Source organism: Pongo pygmaeus, chromosome 19 (genome assembly GCF_028885625.2).
Source record: "Pongo pygmaeus isolate AG05252 chromosome 19, NHGRI_mPonPyg2-v2.0_pri, whole genome shotgun sequence".
Taxonomy (NCBI): Eukaryota; Metazoa; Chordata; class Mammalia; order Primates; family Hominidae; genus Pongo; species Pongo pygmaeus.
In genome coordinates this window covers 94,588,569-94,608,885 of record NC_072392.2, presented here as the reverse complement: position 1 = coordinate 94,608,885, position 20,317 = coordinate 94,588,569, and the positions used below count along the sequence as shown (strand labels likewise).

Genomic DNA, 20,317 nt, shown 5'->3' with positions numbered 1-20,317 from the left:
TACGCCCTATATAAATGAAGGGATGAAGTAAAGTTACAAAGTCATTCACTCGGTGTACGCCCTATGTAAATGGAGAGGATATTTCCTGTCATAGTTGAAGTGTTTCCATTTGATTCAGTTCTAGGAAGTCCTTAGATTCCCTGCTTCCAGATCCTATTCTCCCGTCTCACTTTGATTGCCTTTTTTTTTTTTTTTAAGAGACAGGGTCTCACAGCTCACTGCATCCTCAACCTCCTGGGCTCAAGGGATCCTCCCACCTCAGCTTCCCAATTAGCTGGGAATACAGACATGAACCACCATGCCCAGCTAACTTTTGTGGTTTTTGTAGAGATAGGGTTTCACCATGTTGCCCAGGCTGGTCTTGAATTCTAGGCTCAAGCCATCCGCCCGCCTTGGCCTCCCAAAGTGCTGGGATTACAGGCGTGAGCCACCACGCCCGGCCTTATTTTTTTTACTATTTTATTTTTTGAGACAGGGTTTTGCTCTTGTTGCCCAGGCTGGAGTACAGTGGCGCCATCTCAGCTCACTGCAACCTCCGCCTCCCAGCTTCAAGCAATTCTCCTGCCTCAGCCTCAGCCTCCTGAGTAGCTGAAATTGCAGGCATCTGCCACCACGCCTGGCTAATTTTTTGTATTTTTAGTAGAGATGGGTTTCACCATGTTGGCCAGGCTGGTCTCAAACTCCCGACCTCAGGTGATCCACCCGCCTCGGCCTCCCAAGGGAGCCTGGGATTATAAATGTGAGCCTCCATGGCCGGCCCATAGCTACCTTTGGACATTTGCATTGTTTGGGGGTTTTTAGCTCTCATAGACCTGGACCCTCTTGAACTGACAAATTTGGCACACTTGAGCCAAGAACCTTGTGACTTCCTGAATCATTTGCCTCCTGAGTTCTTATAATGTCTCCTTAGTGTTTGCCTCCTGCCTTCTCAGCCCCTACGGCCCTGGCCTTTTTCCTTGCTCCATTTCTGTCTCTTCCACCCCATCTTGCCAGTGCAGCTATGAATCTGGCCATAGGGGCAAGGAAGCATGTCATTTGGCAGGAGCTTCTGCGGTGCACAGAGAGAAGGCACTAGAAGCCCCTTGAGGGTTTCCACTTGAACCAAAGTCTTCAATGATGTTCGGGCATTTCAGACACCCTGAAATGCCTCCAAAGACTCCCACCAAGAGCTACTGAAACCGAGGCATAGGTGAGGTCGAGGACTCAGTGCCTTGTGATTCCATTTCGGATTTTCCAGAGACCAGCCCAGCAGCTGCTGCCTACCACTGTCCTTGCTGAAGCTGGGAAGGGTCACTCCCAGCAGACTTGGCTCTGTCTGCCTGTATTTTGCTCCTGCCCCCAGCATGGTTTCTGGTACCCTATAGAGAGAATCAGCTTAGAGATCCAAGTTGGTATTATTTTTAGAAATAAAGATCACTCAGTCCCAGCTTGCTGAGGCTTGTTTGGAGAATGAAAACAGGGAAAGGCCTCATATTTTTCCAAAGTTCAAGTTGGAGTGGCGCAACGTGGATGCAAAACTTCTGAATTATTGCCTGAAATGTTCTTTTTCCTTGCAAAGACTGACCTTGTCTTCCAATTAGTTCCTCCCTTGGGGACAGGGCTGAGCAATCCTAAACACACCCCTCTTTGTCTTGTCCTGTTTGTTCCTGGACAATATTTCATGCCAAATCTGTACTTATGCCACCCTTTGTCCTAGTTTCTAGTACAGAGGAGATCTTTCTATAACTCATGCTGAAACTGACCCGGTTAACAAGCAGCTCATTTTTTAAAACTTGAAAACTGAAATAGGATTGTAGATGCAAAATGTCATTTTGTGGAGGCACAGCTGTCTTTGTTCTTGCAGGAGATATCCAGCGGGTCTGGAGCCTCAAGAGTCAGCCTGGTCTTATAAAGAGAAACGGTAAAAAAAAACAAAACTGGTCAAGTGAGGTCTCACTTCAAACATCAAAAAAGACATGTTAAGGCCGGGCGCAGTGGCTCACGCCTGTAATCCCAGCACTTTGGGAGGCCGAGGCAGGCGGATCACAAGGTCAGGAGTTCAAGACCAGCCTGGCCAATATGGTTGAAACCCCATCTCTACTAAAAATACAAAAATTACCCAGGCGTGGTGGTACATGCCTGTAATCCCAGCTACTTGGGAGGCTGAGGCAGGAGAATTGCTTGAACCCAGGAGGCGGAGGTTGTGGTGAGCCGAGATCGTGCCGTTGCACTCCAGCCTGGGCGACAAGAGCGAAACTTCGCTTCAAAAAAAGAAAAAATCCCTGACGCATCAGTAAAAATGAAGACTCCGTGAAAGTTGTCAGAAGCAAAATTGAGTCACTTGTGTTAAAACAAAACAAAAAACTCTGACAAATAGAGCTGGGAAAGGCTATAAAGAGAAGGTTCCTATGCATAAATGCCAGATAACAAAAACTATCACCGAAAACTCAGCAAAAATCACAGCCTTGCACAAAGGCCACTGAAACCTTACACAAAAAATACTTCTGCGAGGGCATCTGCCCAGCAACTGCCTGTACGACCTGGCACTGGGTCACACTTGTTGTTGATCCTTGTAGCCAAGGAAAATTATCCCAAAACAATTGTGTAATCCCCCTCAATCTTCCTCTAAAAATGTTTGTCCTCCTTTACCTCGTTGGATACACACATAGTTTACTATGGCACACATATTTCCATTGTCATGCCCAATCCCAAATAAACATTGCTTTATTTCAGAGTCTCTCTCTCTTTTTTTTTTTTTTTGAGACAGAGTCTCACTCTGTTACCTAGGCTGGAGTGCAATGGGGCGATCTCGGCTCACTGCAACCTTAGCCTCCCGGGTTCAAGCGATTCTCCTGCCCTAGTCTCACTAGCAGCTGCGAATATAGGCGGATGCCACAACACCCAGCTAATTTTTGTATTTTTAGTAGAGACAGGCTTTCACCATGTTGGTCAGGCTGGTCTCAAAACTCCTGACCTCAGGTGATCTGCTCGCCTCGGCCTCCCAAAGTGCTGGAATTACAGGCATGAGCCACCATGCTGGACCATAAATTCTGTTTCACAAGATTAAATCTGACTCCAAGTCCTCTGCCAGGACTGGTACATAAAAGAGCCCCAGGGCTTTCCCCAGTTCCTGAGCTTCAAGGAGAGCCTCTGGTCTTCATTCTTTCCTCATCTTTATGAGAGTCCCCAGGGCACTTGCTGGAGTCCCCACCTCCTTGTCCAACTGTCCCTTCAATTTGTGAGGACTCCCTCTCTCCAAAGCTGGGGCACTCAGGGATACTCCAGTTCTTGCCTTTGGGAATTTAGGCTTTCAATAATAAAAGCCTCAATTCCAGCTGCTCGGGAGCGTCATTTGAGCCCAGGAGTTTGAGTCCAGCCTGGGCAACATAGTGAGACCCTGTCTCTTAAAAAATAAATAAATAAAAATAATAAAAGCCTCTTAAGGGAGTCTCAGGTCCTCAGACATGTCCCTGTGCGCCTTCTTTCTCTTAAGACATGCAGGAAAATATGACCCAGATAATGTCTAAGTCAGGTTATTTTGCCACTTTGTTTATGAGCATTTCCCCATCATCAATGATTCTTTTAAAAGCAAACCTTTTTTTTTTTTCGTTTGAGACAGTCTTGCTCTGTCACCCAGGCTGGAGTGCAATGGTGTGGTCTTGGCTCACTGCAACCTCCACCTCCCAGGTTCAAGTGATTCTCATGCCTCAGCCTCCCGAGTAGCTGGGATCCGAGGTGCTCGTCACCACATCTGGTTAATTTTTGTATTTTTAGTAGAGATGTGGTTTCGCCATGTTTGCCAGGCTGGCCTTGAACTCTTGATCTCAGGTGATCCACCTGCCTTGGCCTCCCAAAGTGCTGGGATTGTAGGCATGAGCCATTGTGCCAGACAAAGCAAACGTTCTTTTTTAAAAAATTTTTAATTTATTATTCATTTATTTAGAGACAGAGTCTCACTCTGTGGCCCAAGCTAGAGTGCAGTGGCGCAATCTTGGCTCACTGCAACCTCCACCTCCCAGGTTCAAGCAATTCTCCTACCTCAGCCTCCTGAGTAACTGGGATTACAGGCACCTGCTACCACACCTGGCTAATTTTTGTATTTTTAGTAGAGATGGGTTTTGCCATGTTGGCCAGACTGGTCTCAAACTCCTGACCTCAGGTAATCCACTAGCCTCGGCCACCCAAAATGCTGAGATTACAGGCATGAGCCACCGTGCCCAGCCTTGTTTGATTGATTGATTGATTGATTTTGAGATGGATTCTCACTCTGTTGCCCAGGCTGGAGTGCAGTGGTGTGATCTCGGCTCGCTGCAACCTCCGCCTCCGGGTTCAAGCCATTCTCCTGCCTCAGCCTCCCGAGTAGCTGGGATTACAGGCGCCCGCCACCACGCCCAGCTACTTTTTTGTATTTTTAGTAGAGATGGGGTTTCACTATGTTGGCCAGGCTGGTCTCGAACTCCTGACCTCGTGATCCGCCCACCCCGGCCTCCCAAAGTGCTGGGATTACAGGCGTGAGCCACCGTGCCCAGCTCCAGCCTTGTTTTTCTTTTTAAAGTGATGGAGTTTTATGATGCTGTCCAGGCTGGAGTGCAGTGGCTGTTCACATTTGTGATCCTAACTCACTGCAGCCTTGAACTCCTGGGCTCAAGGGATCCTCCTGCCTTAGCCTTCTGAGTAGCTGGGACCACAGGTGTGGGCTACCACACCTAGCTCCTAAAAAGCAAACTTTCTGATGGTTGCCAAATACTCCATTGTTTGGAGGCATCATCATTTGTATAGCTATTCTGTTATTTGGGGGCATTTTGGTTGTTTCTAATTTTTTAGTGGCTAAATTGAGTAGGTGGTCCTGAGGCCCAACGTGCTATCTTTGGGCATTGAGCAATGAGCTGTTTCTGTCCCTTCACTTCCCTCCTCAGGTACACAGACCCCTGCAATGCTCCCATGGGAGGGGGGACTGCGGGGGAAATGTGGGTCACAAGCATTGCAGAGGGCTTTGAGCATCAGCCTCTTCTGAGGAGGACGTGGGAGAAAGCAAGCCAGACCATGGCAGGCCTGCGTGTCAGGCGGGATGCGTGACACCCTAGCCAGGCTCAGCATGCCTGCTTTAGTCTGTCTGGGCTGCTACAAAATAGACTGGGTGGCTTAAACAACAGACACTTACTTCTCACAGTCCTAGAGGCTGGAAGTCCCAGATCAGGGAGCCACATGGTCGGGTTCTGGTGAGGGCTCTCTTCTAGGCTGCAGACGGCCACCTTCTCCCTATGTTCTTACATGGCAGAGAGAGGAGAAGCCCTGATGTCTCTTCCTCCTTTAGGGGCACTAATCCTATCATGGGGTCCCCACGCTCATCTAACTGCAGCTCACCTCCAAACATTCCACCTCCTAGTCCCATCACACTGGGGGTTAGAACTTCAACATATTAATTTTGGGAGGACACAAACTTTCAGTCCATAACAATGACCATTGGCCACCCTGGGCATCCCCACATCATTGCAAAGCCCATGCTTGTGCTGAGGAGTGGGACCCTGGAAGTGTTACCGGTGGAGGGTGTCCACGTTCTTGGCATCTTGAACAAAGAACTGGACAAAACGCACAAAGCAAGGAAAGAATGAAGCAACAAAAGCAGAGATTTATTGAAAATGAAAGAAATGAAAGTACACCCCACAGGGTGGGAGTACGCCGAGCATAGGGGCTCAAGAGCCCCGTTACAGAATTTTCTGGGGTTTCAATACCCTCTAGAGGTTTCCATTGGTTACCTGCTGCACGCCCTATGTAAATGAAGGGAATGAAGTCAAGTTACAAAGTCATTCACTCAGTGTATGCCCTATGTAAATAGGATTATTTCCTGTATGCCCTATGTAAATGGAGAGGATATTTCTTGTCATAGCTGAAGTATTTCCATTTTATTTTGTTCTAAGAAGTCAGTGTGAATTGGCCTTACGTACCCTGCCTCCAGACCCTATTCTCCTGCCTCAGAAGTGTTTCGCACTCCCCTTTTCAGCAAGCATTTATTTTTAATTTTTTTGAGTCAGAGTCTTTCTCTGTTGCCCATGCTGGAGTGCAGTGGCTCAATCATAGCTCACTGCAGCCTTGGACTTCTGGGCTCAAGGGATCCTCCTGCCTCATCCTCCCAAGTAGCTGGGGCTATAGGCTGATGAACTTTTTATTGTTGTTATTGAGACAGTCTCACTCTGTTGCCCAGGCTAGAGTGCGGTGGCACGATCTCGGCTCACTGCAACCTCTGCTTCCTGGGTTCAAGTGATTCTCCTGCCTCAGCCTCCGGAGTAGAAAGGACTACAGGCATGTGCCACCACACCTGGCTAATTTTTTTTTTTTTTTTTTTTTTTTTTGAGATGGAGTCTCACTCTGTTGCCAGGCTGGAGTGCAGTGGCTCGATCTTGGCTCACTGCAACCTCCGCCTCCCGGGTTCAAGTGATTCTCCTGCCCCAGCCTCCCGAGTAGCTGGGATTACAGGTGCGCCACCACCCCCGGCTAATTTTTGTATTTTTAGTAGAGATGGGGTTTAAGCATGTTGACCAGGATGGTCTCAATCTCCTGACCTCGTGATCTGCCCACCTCGGCCACCCAAAGTGCTGGGATTGCAGGCCTGAGCCACCGTGCCCAATCTGTTTTTTTTTTTTTTTTTTTTTGAGACGAGGTCTCACTCTGTTGCCCAGGCTGGAGTGCAGTGGCACAATCTCGGCTCACTACAACCTCCGCCCCCCGGGTTCAAGCGATTCTCCTGCCTTAGACTCCCAAGTAACTGGGATTACAGTTGCCCGCCACCACACCTGGCTAATCTTGTGTGTGTGTGTGTGTGTGTGTGTGTGTGTGTGTGTGTGTGTGTGTGAGATGGAGTCTTGCTCTGTTGCCCAGGATGGAGTGCAGTGGCATGATCTCAGCTCACTGCAACCTCCGCCTCCCGAGCTCAAGCAATTCTCCTGCCTCAGCCTCTTGAGTAGGTGGGATTACAGGTGTGCGCCACCACATCTGGCTAATTTATTTATTTATTTATTTACTTTTTTGAGACAGAGTTGCGCCCTCGCCCTGTTGCCCAGGCTGGAGTGCAGTGGCACAATCTCGGCCTCCCAAGTTCACACCATTCTCCTGCCTTAGCCTCCCGAGGAGCTGGGACTACAGGCGCCCGCCACCGTGCCTGGCTAATTTTTTCTATTTTTAGTAGAGATGGGGTTTCACCGTGTTAGCCAGGATGGTCTCGATCTCCTGACCTCGTGATCCGCCCGCCTCAGCCTCCCAAAGTGCTGGGATTACAGGCGTGAGCCACTGCGCCCGGCCACATCTGGCTATTTTTTTGTATTATTAGTGGAGACGGGGTTTCACCATGTTGGCCAGGCTGGTCTCGAATTCCTGACCTCGTGATCCACCCACCACAGCCTCCCAAAGTGCTGGGATTACAGGCATGAGCCACCATGCCCAGCCTAATTTTTATATTTTTAGTAGAGACAGTGTTTCGCCACCTTGGCCCGGCTTGTCTCAAACTCCTGACCTCAGGTGATCCACCCACCTCAGCCTCCCAAAGTGCTGGGATTAGAGGAGTAAGCCACCACACTCAGCCAACACCTGCCTAATTTTTGTATTTTTAGTAGAGATTGGGTTTTGCCATGTTGCCCAGGCTGGTCTTGAACTCCTGACCTCAAATTATCATCCGCCTCGGCCTCCCAAAGTGCTGGGATTACAGGCATGAGCTACTGCACCCATCCCGTTCCCCCTTTTTTTTTAAGAAGGTAACAAGGTTTTTGTCAGGGTCCATGAGCTGGACATGTGTGCAGTGGTTAATTTGGCCTATTGTGTACCCACTGTCCTTTTTTTTTTTTTTTTTTTTTCTAGAGAGCTATTGGAATAGGGACCAGGCTGCTGCAGGCTCAGGGCAGCTCAACTTCCAAATCCTGTAGCTTCAGGCTTGTGGTCCTTCATGACATGCTGCATCACAATCTACTGCTCCCTCAAGCCCAATGTCACCACAAGCAGAGTCTCTAAAGGACATTCTCAAAAGACGGTACTGTCAATGTGAGAGGCACCTCTCCTCCCCTCAATTTCTGGTGCAGCTGATAACTAGAGACCTCAAATGCTTCCCTGGGCTTTACTTTCTACTTCAACAAGTACTGATTGCAGGCCTCTGGAGCCCACACACTGCCCTAGACACTGGGAAACACGGAGCACTCAGGAATACACGATCTTGGTGGGGCGTGATGGCTAAGACCTGTAATGTCGGCATTTTGAATAACTGAGGCGGGAGGATGGCTTGAGCCCGGGAGGTAGAGGCTGCAGTGAGCCGTGATCGCGCCGCTTCAGTGAGCCGTGATCGCGCCACTGCACTCCAGCCTGGGCGACAGAGCGAGACCCTATTTCAAAAAATAAATAAATAATAATAAAATTAAAAAAAGAAAAAAGAACTCACGATGTGGCCGTAAAATGGGTTACAACCTAGTTAGGAAAATAGATGTTTGCAAAGGTAAATAAATATGCAAGCATCAAAACAATAACAACAACAACAAAAATTTAAAAAATGCAAGCATCTACATGTGGCACAGTCCCGCGGGCCGGGAGGCTTACTGTGGTTGAGGTCACCAGAAAGATTGTGGAGCAGACGCATCGCGAGTGGGTCTCGGAGGGGTGGCGCATATGGAAAGAGGGGAAGGAGGGCTTTTATGATTGAAAGCGAATACCGGCAAGAGGGCCTTTGGCACGTTCAGGGAACCTTGCCTTACACGCAGACACAGGGTTGGGGATCTGTTCGGAAACGCCTTAAAGATCAGGCTCAGGAGAAGACTACCTTTTGGCCGCTTCAGTACTGCGGTCAACCAGCTGGAAAGAACCCCGCCCTCTACTTTTCAAATTTATCTCTGGCCGGCGCACGCGCCTCGTGGGGCGGGCGCTGTGCTACCATAGACATGCAGAGCTAGATCGTATACCTCCTCGGAGGCGGACATGTTGGGTCCTGGCCAAAAAGTTGGAAACACCTGGGGCCGCTACCGAGGTAGGCTGCTCCTCCCAAGAAGGTGAGACCGAAAGAGCTCCAGTGGAAGCGGTCAAAGCAGGGGCGGGGTGAACCTGTGACACGCCCCTCGGAAGAACAGGCTTTTAGAGAGTCGCCAGGCTTTCTGCCCTCATCCGAGATGGCGGCCTGAGGGCGTTCTAGCCGACGCTCTTCGGATGCCCGGAGGGGGCGGTGGCCTTGCCTCTGGCTCTGAGGCGGCGGCGCGGGGCGCTGCGAAGGCTCTCGGCCGCTGCAGTCAGTTGTGTGGGGTACGCAAGGGCACGGACCTCGGAGCTCTCCCCGCTTGCGCCGAGTTTCTCAGCGCCTTCCCCACCCGAACCGGGGTCCCGCAGTCGGAAGCGCTCCGAGTGCAGCCCCGCGCGGGGCCGGCCGTAACCGCGCCGCGGGCCGGACGATGCCCAAGAAGCTGCTGCTTTTGCCCCAGCTCTCCGCGTCCTCGGCTTTCCGCATCCCGCGCGCCCGCCCCGTTCCCCCGCCGGCCATGAACGCCGCTCGCACCGGCTACCGAGTCTTCTCGGCCAACTCCACGGCCGCCTGCACGGAGCTGGCCAAGCGCATCACAGAGTAAGGGGGCGGCGGGAGGGCCGGGCCGGGGGCGGCGGCGCCTAGCTCTCCTTCGCGCCCCGAGGGACCCGCTCCCCTCCACCCGCCCCACCTCCTGCACCTGGGGCGGGAGGCGCGGGCCTTCACAGCCGGACAAAGCTTGGAGGTGACGGATACCACCCCCCGCTCCCCGGTTTTGCAGCTGGGAGGCTTGGGGCGGACTCTCGGTGACCTCAGCCCCCCCGCCCCGTGACTGGGTCCGCGGCCTGCCTGCCTTTCGTCTCCGCACTACCACACCCCGGGGCGGGCCGAGCTTTCTGGAGCCCCCGGAGTGCGTGCCTTGGGGAGAGGGGCTCAGGGCTTGGCTCCCTTTCCCACGGCTGGAGTTGACCTGGGAATCTGACCGCCGCCACTTTCAAGTCTCCCTGCAGTGAGACCCGCGGGCGTGGTTGTGACTTGGGGGACACGACGCGGCAGGTGCGGTCGCAGAGCAAAGGTGTGGGGACTGGCAGAGCGAAGAAGGCAATTCCAGGGAGGCAGATGGACCGGAGCTGGTGGTAGACATGACAGGCCTGACCCTGCTTTGTAAATCAGCTTGGGATAAGATCAGTCATTTGTGTCTTTAACCCAACCAAGCCCCTGGTCTCAAGTCGCCTTTGCGGTCTGACAGCTCTGAGATGCCCTCCCAGCCTTGCCACTTACTAGCTCTGTGTCAATGGGCAAGAGACTTGATTTCCCTGAATCTCATCTGTGAAATGGGCATGATTCTGTCTCTTGGCCGAGAATATTGTATGACCGAGATGATGTAGAAGTAGTATCTGGTTCTAGCAGAGTAGGGGCTCATAGTGGCCCTCTGAATAGTTGTTAACTAAATGGCCTCTTTTCTTTTTCTTTTTCTTTTTTTTGAGACGGAGTCTCGCTCTGTCACCCAGGCTGGAGTGCAGTGGCGCGATCTCAGCTCACTGCAAGCTCCGCCTCCCGGGTTCACGCCATTGTCCTGCCTCAGCCTCCCAAGTAGCTGGGACTACAGGCGCCCGCCACCAGCCCGGCTAATTTTTTGTATTTTTAGTAGAGACTGGGTTTCACCGAGTTAGCCAGGATGGTTTCGAACTCCCCCTGACCTCAGGTGATCCGCCCGCCTTGGCCTCCCAAAGTGCTGGGATTACGGGCGTGAGCCACCGCGCCCAGTGAAATGGCCTCTTTTCTAGTTGGCTCTTTTGGAGAATCCCAGAGCTCTGATATAAAGGAGGAGCCTTATATGCTCTTTCCACATACACTTGTTAGAAATCTAAGACATAAAATGAATAGCTTGTCTTTTAATATTTAAAGCCATTTTCACATTTTAAACAGTTTTCATAGAGTTACTTCGTTACTTTTTTAGGGTTGACAAATGATTGCAGGGATCTATCTTAAACTTCTGGGGGGAAATGTGGAAGAAAGGGAAAACTTTAGTCATTTTTTTTTCAGCTCTGCCTGTTTTGTTTTTAATAGTTGGAGTTTTGGAGATTGGAAGAATGTTAAAAAAAAAATCAATCCTTTTGCAGTCTACTACCTAGTTTCTATTTCTAACCCCTGATTATTTGTCTTTCTTTTTGAGGCCAACGAAAACACTGACTTTAAACGAAGCTTCTGTGTGTATCTAGTGGTTCAGATTTACCCTACCTGACCTTGAGGGAGAGCAGAGGGGAGCAGGGCACATTTTAAAAGTCAGTGAGGGCTTTTTTTTGTTGTTTTAGATTGTTTCCTGGCAAATTCCAGAAATATTTTGAATTACTATAAATGATACATATTCGTAAATACTTCCCTTACCTGTTTTACTTGTCGCTTAGTAAGATTTTATTTTATCTTATCTGTTTTATTTATTTTGAGACAGTCTTGCTGTGTCGCCCAGGCTGGAGTGCAGTGGTGCCATCTCGGCTTACTGCAACCTCCACCTCCCAAGTTCAAGGGATTCTCCTGCCTCAGCCTCCCGAGTAGCTGGGATCACAGATGCCCGACACCACACCTGGCTAATTTTTTGTATTTTTAGTAGAGATGGGGTTTCACCGTGTTAGCCAGGATGGTCTCGATCTCCTGACCTCATGATCTGCCCGCCTCGGCCTCCCAAAGTGCTGGGATTACAGGCGTGAGCCACTGCGCCTGGCCACATAATTTATTCTTTTTTTTTTTTTTGAGACAGAGTCTCGCTCTGTCTCCCAGGCTGGAGTGCAGTGGCACAATCTCGGCTCACTGCAACCTCCGCCTCCCAGGTTTTACGCCATTCTCCTTCCTCAGCCTCCCAAGTAGCTGGGACTACAGGCATGCACCACCTACGCCCGGCTAATTTTTTTTGTATTTTTAGTAGAGATGGGGTTTCACCGTGTTAGCCAGGATGGTCTTGAACTCCCGACCTCGTGATCTGTCCACCTCGGCCTCCCAAAGTGCTGGGATTACAGGCGTGAGCCACCACACCCGGCCTAGAATTTATTCTTTTTTTAAGGGCAAATAATATTCCATTGTATGTGTACACCTGGCTGGAGTTTTGTTTTTTTTTTTTTGAGATAAAGTCACCCAGGCTGGAGTGCAGTGGCACAATCTTGGCTCACTGCAGCCCCCGCCTCCCGGGTTCAAGTGATTCTTGTGCCTCAGCTCCCAAGTAGCTGGGATTACAGGCGCCCACCACCACGCCCAGCTAATTTTTGTGTTTTTAATAGAGACGGGGTTTTTCCATGTTGCCCAGGCGGGTCTCGAACTCCTGGCCTCAGGTGTTCCGCCCGCCTTGGCCTCCCAAAATGCTGGAATTACAAGCATGAACCACTGTACCTGGCCTGGCTGGAGATTTTAATTTTATTTTTATTATTATTATTTTTTTTGAGATGGAGTTTCGTTCCTGTTGCCCGGGCTAGAGTGCGATGGTGCGATCTCAGCTCACTGCAACCTCTGCCTCCTGGATTCTGGCAATTCTTCTGTCTCAGCCTCCTGAGTAGCTGGGATTATAGGCGCTTGCCACCACACCCAGCTAATTTTTGTATTTTTAGTAGAGACGGGGTTTTATTATATTAGTCAGGCTGGTCTCAAACTCCTGACCTCAGGTGATCCGCCCGCCTCAGCCTCCCAAAGTGCTGGAATTACAGACGTGAGCCACCGCGCCCGGCCTGGAGTATTTTTAAATAGATTCCCTTACATCATATCATTTCACTTGTAAAAAGAGTAATGCTTACTAATCAGGACTTAAAACCTCACACTACTATTAATTCCTTGATATTATGTAGTATCTAGTCTTTGTCCATATTTCTCTGATTATTTTTTAAAATGGCTTTTTTTTTTTTTTTTGAGACGGAGTTTCGCTCTTGTTACCCAGGCTGGAGTGCAATGGCGCGATCTCGGCTCACCACAACCTCTGCCTCCCAGGTTCAAGCAATTCTCCTGCCTCAGCCTCCCTAGTAGCTAAGCTTACAGGCATGTACCACCATGTCTGGCTGATTTTGTATTTTAGATGGGGTTTCTCCATGTTGATCAGGCTGGTCTCAAACTCCCGACCTCAGGTGATCTGCCCGCCTCGGCCTCCCAAAGTGCTGGGATTACAGGCATGAGCCACCGTGCCTGGCCAAAAATGGCTTTTTACACTTGGCTTATTCTAATTAGGATCCAAACAAGATCCACAGCACATTTGGTCAATGGTGCTGAAGCCTCTTTCCTTCTCTATGCTTTTGATAATTGAGGCATTTATCTGTGGCGTGTGTTATTGAAATCATTGCTAGTAACCAAGTATTTGGAAGTAATTTTCCAAGAAAATTACTATTCAAAGAACAACGTACCAGACATTAACCATGGGTTGTGAGCTCTGTCTAAAGCAGTATGTTACAACGTGGTGAGCTGCTTATGGAGTGACAGCAGAATTTTAGTTTAATGAATTAGATTTTCTAAATTATTTTTTGGAAAGAATGCCAGCTTAATTATTTGAGTCTTTTTATTAGACATATGCATATGAACTGGAATTTTTTTAAAAAGAGAAATCTTAATTTTCCTTTTTTGTTCTTTTTGGTCTATAGGCGCCTTGGTGCTGAATTGGGGAAGTCTGTTGTGTATCAAGAGACCAATGGAGGTAAGTTAAAATTATTTCTTTTTTTTTAAATTATTTTTTATTTATTTAGTTTTTTTGAGACAGAGCCTCACTCTGTCGCCCAGGCTGGAGTGCAGTGGCACGATCTTGGCTCACTGCAACGTCTGCCTCTCAGGTTCAAGCAATTCTCCTGCCTCAGCCTCCTGAGTAGCTGGGATTACAGACGCCCGCCACCACACCTGGCTAATTTTTGTATTTTTAGTAGAGATGGGGTTTCACCACGTTGGCCAGGCTGGTCTTGAACTCCTCACCTCAGATGATCTGCCTACCTCGGCATCTCAAAGTGCTGCGATTACAGGCATGACCACTGTGCCCAGCCTTTATTTATTTATTTATTTATTTTTATTAAGACGGGGTCTCACTATATTGGCCAGGCTGGTCTTGAACTTCTGAGCTCAAGCAGTCTTCCCACCTCAGCTTCCCAAAGTGCTGGGATTACAGGCGTGAGCCACCGCGCTCGGCTTCCACCACATTATTTCTAAAATGCAAATATTTTTTCTTACTACTGCTTTCTTACTCCTGCCCTCTAGGCTGGGGTCCAGTCTTTTTAGCAATCACATGGGGCCCTTTAGGAATCCAGATTCTACCCCTTTACCTGCCTCATCTTTGATCCATCCATTACCACATCTTGTGTGCTCTGACTTTGGAATACATCTTAAATCTGACCCCTTCTCACAACCTCTGCTGCTCCCACTTCAGTCCAGCCTGCCGTTTGCTGCTTGCTAGACACCTTCCAAAACAGCTGCCATGGCCTCCCCGTGGCCAGTCCTGCCCTGTCACGGTTTTCTTCACACAGTAGCCAGCAGTCTTTTTAAAACAAGTAGATGAAACCCTTCCCAACCTCAAATCTTCTAGTGGCTTTCCTGTCACTGCTAGAATAAATTCCAGACTCTTTAGCGAGTAAGAAATGAAATCCAGAGTCCTGCAAGTCCTGGCCCCTTGGCTCCCTGACCTCCTGTGTCTGTCTTTCCCCTCTCCCCTCACTCTGTCTGCTTTCTTTTTTTTTTTTTTTGACGGAGTCTTGCTCTGTCCCCCAGGCTGGAGTGCAGTGGCATGATCTTGGCCCACTGCAACCTCCACCTCCCAGGTTCAAGCAATTCTCCTGCCTCAGCCTCCCAAGTAGCTGAGATTACAGGCATATGCCAGGAAACCCAGCTAATTTTGTATTTTTAGCAGAGACAGGGTTTTGCCATGTTGGTCAGGCTGGTCTTGAACTCCTGACCTCGGGTGATCCACCCGTCTCGGCCTCCCAAAGTGTTGGGATTACAGGCGTGAGCCACCGTGCCTGGCCCACTCTGTCTGCTTTCTAAGTGGACTAACTGCCTGCCCCTCTGCTTGGCACACTCGGATCCCACATCTTCCCGTGTTCCCAAACCCCCTTCTGCACTGCTCGTTCTGGATTGCAGTGAGGCCCTTGTTCCCAGCCCCATTGTTCTTTCTCCTTCGTCATGGCTAGCGTCTCTGGCATATTGGGCCTGGAGGGTTTGCTGGCCTTGGTGTTGTATCATCTCTCCTGGGTCAGTCTTTGTCCCTTCATCCAAGTCCTGCATTTTGGGGTTCCCAGTACAGTTCCTGACATGGAGGAGGCTTCAGCATTTGTTGAAAAAATAATAAGGATATCGCCCGGGCTGGAGTGCAGTGGTGCGATCTCAGCTTACTGCAGCCTCCGCGTCCCAGGTTCGAGCAATTCTCATGCCTCAGCCTCTCAAACAGCTAGGATTACAGGCGTGTGCACCCACGCCTGGCTAATTTTTGTATTTTTAGTAGAGACAGGGTTTTGCCATGTTGGTCAGGTTGGTCTTGAACTCCTGACCTCAGGTGATCCGCCCACCTCAGCCTCCCAAAGTGCTTGGATTATAGGCATGAGCCACTGCGCCTGGCTCAATAACTTTCAAACTCCCTTTTTCTTTCTTTTTTTTTTTTTTTTTTTTGAGACGGAATCTCACTCTGTCGCCCAGGCTGGAGTGCAGTGGCGTGATCTCAGCTCACTGCAAACTCTGCTTCCCGGGTTCACGCCATTCTCCTGCCTCAGCCTCCTGAATAGCTGGGACTACAGGCGCCCGCCACCGTGCCTGGCTAATATTTTGTATTTTTAGTAGAGACGGGGTTTCATCGTGTTAGCCAGGATGGTCTCGATCTCCTGACCTCGTGATCCGCCCGCCTCGGCCTCCCAAAGTGCTGGGATTACTGGCGTGAGCCACCGCGCCTGGCCAAACTCCCTTTTTCAATGCACTACCAAAAATCAGAAAGCCACTGTAAAACCCAGTGAACATTTAGCATGTTGTTTAACAACTTTTCACGAGCTGACCCTGAGTTTCAGGAAGTGAAATGAAAATGGCAGAATTTATCTGAAGATCCACAGTCTAGAAACGGAACTACTGCTCTTTTGAGGGGCGCCATCTCAGTGGCATCACTGGAAGGTCCAGATTGCCTGCCACACTGGTAATCAATTATGGGGGGTCAGGTGCCAACAGATGTCTGACTTTAAGGGATTTAAGTCCATGCTGAAAGGTGGAAAGGGAGAAGAGGACATAGAAACGAATTTGTCTTTTCAGACCACGAGGCTTTTGTGTGCTGAGGTGGCCATGTGTGTCAAAGTCAGGGAACCCCGCTTCCTGGGAGCCGAGAGGAAGTCTCTCAAAACTAGAAGGGAAAGGTGCTTTCCCCACATCAATCCAGCTTCCGAGACATTCTATTCGTGACATATGCTCCTTCCCCCAGAACAACAATGAAGTGTTCTGTGTGCTAACAGCATAGCTTAGAAAAAAAAAAAGTCTGCGTTTTTATAAAACTTGATAAAAAATAGTATTTCAAACTGTACAGTCACCAGAAGTACACAGTTATCCAAAATGCACATGCTTCCCTCGGCATCTCCAGCAGGCGCCTGGTGTGTTCAGGCATCTCCACTTTCCGTAGAGTCATTCCCCTCCTCGCCAGCGTCAGCTTTTTCCTTTTTCCCTTGGGTACCTTCTCTCCCTTCTTTGCAGTGGCGTTTTGAGGCCTGGGCTCCGGCTTTGGAGGGAGGAGCAGGTTTAGCAGACAGCCTCACGGATCTTCTCCGTGGTTCGTCCTCACCTTGGCCTCATCTCCCTTAGCATCCCCTTCAGCCTTTCTCTCGGGCATGGTGGCAGCGAAGGCGGCCGGATGTAGGCACTGGGAGCGGGATGCAGTGGCAGTGCATGGACTGCGGTCAGTCGGGGGGTCGTTCTCGCTTCCTCTTCTTCATACTGCTCCAAGACTTATTCTTTTGCCCCAGATGAAATGTTGGTTTAGATTAATCTTTACTCCCTCCAAATGTTTCTAGCTGTTGCTAGAAAAAAAGAAAAGTGCTTTTCTTTTTTTTTTTTTTTTTTTTCCAGACAAGGTCTCTGTTGCCCAGGCTGAAATGCAGTGGCACAGTTTCAGCTCACACTGCAGCCACGACTTTCTCTGGCTCAGGTGATCCTCCCACTGGGACTACAAGCACGTGTCACCGTGCCCAGCTAATTATTTTTTTGAGATAGAATCTCGCTGTGTCGCCCAGACTGGAGTGCAGTGGTGTGATCCCGGCTCACTGCAAGCTCTGCCTCCCAGGTTCAAGTGATTCTTCTGCCTCAGCCTCCTGAGTAGCTGGGACTGTAGTCGTGCGCCACCATGCCTGGCTAATTTTTGTATTTTTAGTAGAGACAGGGTTTCACCATATTGGCCGGGCTGGTCTTGAAGAACTCTTTTTTTTTTTTTTTTTTTGAGACGGAATCTCGCTCTGTCGCCCAAGCTGGAGTGCAGTGGCGCGATCTTGGCTCACTGCAAGCTCTGCCTCCCGGGTTCACGCCATTCTCCTGCCTCAGTCTCCCGAGTAGCTGGGACTACAGGCGCCCGCCACCACGCACGGCTAATTTTTTGTGTTTTTAGTAGAGACGGGGTTTCACCACGTTAGCCAGGATAGTCTCGATCTCCTGACCTCGTGATCTGCCTACCTCGGCCTCCCAAAGTGCTGGGATTACAGGCGTGAGCCACCACGCCCAGCTAATTCTTGTATTTTTTGTAGAGACAGGATTTTGTCATGTTGCCTAGGCTGTTCTTGAACTCTGGTGCTCAAGTGATCTGCTTTCCTCGGCCCTCCTAAAGTGCTAGGATTACAGGCATGTGCCACTGCGCCCGGCATGAAGTGCTTTTGTTTTTCTTTTCTCTCCTTTTTAACATAGGAGCTTTTCTTAAAACTTTAGAACATTTTTATTTTTCAGAAACAAGAGTTGAAATAAAAGAATCTGTCCGTGGCCAAGATATTTTCATTATACAGACAATACCCAGGTAAGAGGACTGACGACTTTATCTCTTTTCTGTAAAAACCTTAACAATATAATTGATTATCTTTTCATCTGAACAACAACTTAGTGTTTTTAAAAGTTATATATTCAGGCCGGGCGTGTGGCTCACGCCTGTAATGCCAGCACTTTGGGAGGCCAAGGTGGGCGGATCATGAGGTCAGGAGTTCGAGACCAGCCTGACCAATATGTTGAAACCTTGTCTCTGTTAAAAATACAGAAATTGCTGGCCTGGCACGGTGGCTCACGCCTGTAATCCCAGCACTTTGGGAGGCCGAGGTGGGCGGGTCACGAGGTCAGGAGGTCGAGACCATGCTGGCTAACATGGTGAAACCCTGTCTCCACTAAAAAATACAAAAAAATTAGCCGGGCTTGGTGGCGGGCGCCTGTAGTCCCAGCTACTTCAGAAGCTGAGGCAGGAGAATGGCGTGAACCCAGGAGGCAGAGCTTGCAGTGAGCCGAGATCGCACCACTGCACTCCAGCCTGGGCAACAGAGCGAGACTCCATCTCAAAAAAAAAACAAAAAAAAAACAAAACAAAAATTAGCCGAGCATGGTGGCGTGCGCCTGTAGTCCAGCTGTTTGAGAGGCTAAGGCAGGAGAAGTGCTTGAACCCAGGAGACGGAGGTGAGCTGAGATCGCGCCGCTGCACTGTAGCCTGGGCGACAGAGTGAGACTCTGTCTCACCAAAGAAAAAAAAAGTTACACAGTCATTTGCATGTTAAACTAAATGCTTCTCCAAATACAATTACTGTCTTCTGGAATTCCTACCATTTGTCACGCTGTACTGTTACCTGTTTACTTCTCCCCAGGCTTTTTTTTGAGACAGAGTCTCACTCTGTCGCCCCGGCTGGAGTGCAGTGGCACAGTCTCGGCTCACTGCAGCCTCTACCTCCTGGGTTCAAGTGATTCTCCTGCCTCAGCCTCCCTAGTAGGAGGGATTACAGGTGCCCACCACCATGCCCAGTTAATTTTTGTATTTTTATTAGAGACAGGGTTTCACTGTGTTGGCCAGGCTGGTCTTGAACTCCTGACCTCAAGTGACCCGTCCACCTCAGCCTCCCAAAGTTTTGGGATTACAGGCGTGAGCCACCACTCCCCAAGCTTTAAACTCCTCAAGGACAAAGGGTTTTCCCATGGTTTGCACTGACCCTAGGCCAGTGTCCGTCAGCTCAGCTCTGCTGAAAAGCTTCTAGTTGTTACGTGTGGTGCATAAACTGCTCCTGGTTCATATCCATCAAGACAGGTTTTTGCACTGCATTTTATCTTGCACTGTGGCCTGTTGCTAGCCTATCTCTGTTTCAGAGAGCATCGCCCTTGCTTCCCTCAGGGCAGGGGGCTGACGCCTGGGGAATCCTGGCCTGCTTGAGTGGGAACATCCATGCTTCTATGCGGGACTGTCTCCTTTCTCATCGCCTGACAGGGAGTGGGCCATTACACCATCTGTGTCTCTGAAAAATCCAGACCTTCATGTCCTGATCAGTTTACATTCCCCAGACCATATTAGTAATAAGAATGGCACTGAGTGCCACCAGTATGCCGGATGCTTTATATGTTTCATTTTTGTTTGTTTTGTTTTTTGAGACGGAGTCTCACTCTGTTGCCCAGGCTGGAGTGCAGTGGTGTGATCTTGGCTCACTGCAGCCTCCACCTCCCGCGTTCAGGTGATTCTACCTCAGCCGCCCGAATATCTGGGATTACAGGCGCCTGCCACCATGCCCGGGTAATTTTTTTGTATTTTTAGTAGTGATGGGGTTTTACCATGTTGGCCAGGCTGGTCTCGAACTCGTGGCCTCAAGTGATCCGCCTGCCTCAGCCTCCCAAAGTGCTAGCATTATAGGCGTGAGCCACTGTGCCTGGCCCTATTCAGTCTTCTTTAGTTTGGAGCAGTTCCTCAAAGCCTTTGTTTGACTTTCTTTTTTTTTTTTATTTGAGACAGGGTCTTCCTCTGTCACTCATGCAGGAATGCAGTGACACGATCATGGCTCACTGCAGCCTTAAGCTCCTGAACTCAAGCGATCCTCCCACCTCAGCCTCCTTAGTAGCTGGGACCATAGGCATGTGCCACCATCCTGGGCTAATTTTTTGTATTTTTAGTAGAGATGAGGTTTCGCCATGTTGCCCAGGTTGGTCTTGAACTCCTGGACTCAGAAGTGATCCACCCGCCTCAGCCTCCCAAAGTGCTGGGATTACAGACATGAGCAACCACACCCGGCCTTGACTTTCAAAACTTTGACACATTTGAAGACTGACATTTTACCGATTACTTTGTCGAATGTCCCTCAATTTGGGTTTCACCATGATGGCTCTTTCACTATGATGAGATTCAGGTACCTCGGAAGGAAGCTGTGTTCCTGTTGTCTTGTCTTC

The 20,317-nt window shown here is 49.5% G+C and overlaps 1 protein-coding gene across 5 annotated transcripts in view; it reads left to right on the top strand.

The window, feature by feature from the left end:
* The first annotated feature begins 8,850 nt into the window (after positions 1 to 8,850).
* The window catches only part of PRPSAP1 (phosphoribosyl pyrophosphate synthetase associated protein 1), a 43,791-nt gene continuing 32,324 nt past the window's right edge, over positions 8,851 to 20,317 (top strand). Inside the window, exons 1-4 of one of the 5 annotated variants that reach the window (XM_054456127.2) lie at positions 9,105 to 9,562; positions 12,857 to 12,931; positions 13,573 to 13,625; positions 17,867 to 17,933. In XM_054456127.2, coding sequence (XP_054312102.1) covers positions 9,393 to 9,562; positions 12,857 to 12,931; positions 13,573 to 13,625; positions 17,867 to 17,933 — 365 coding nt within the window. In that variant the 5' untranslated portion in view covers positions 9,105 to 9,392. Of the gene's footprint in view, positions 9,563 to 9,966; positions 10,019 to 12,856; positions 12,932 to 13,572; positions 13,626 to 17,866; positions 17,934 to 20,317 lie in introns of those variants that run through there. The other 4 variants (XM_054456128.2, XM_054456129.2, XM_063655889.1 and 1 more) reach the window with 4 other exon arrangements.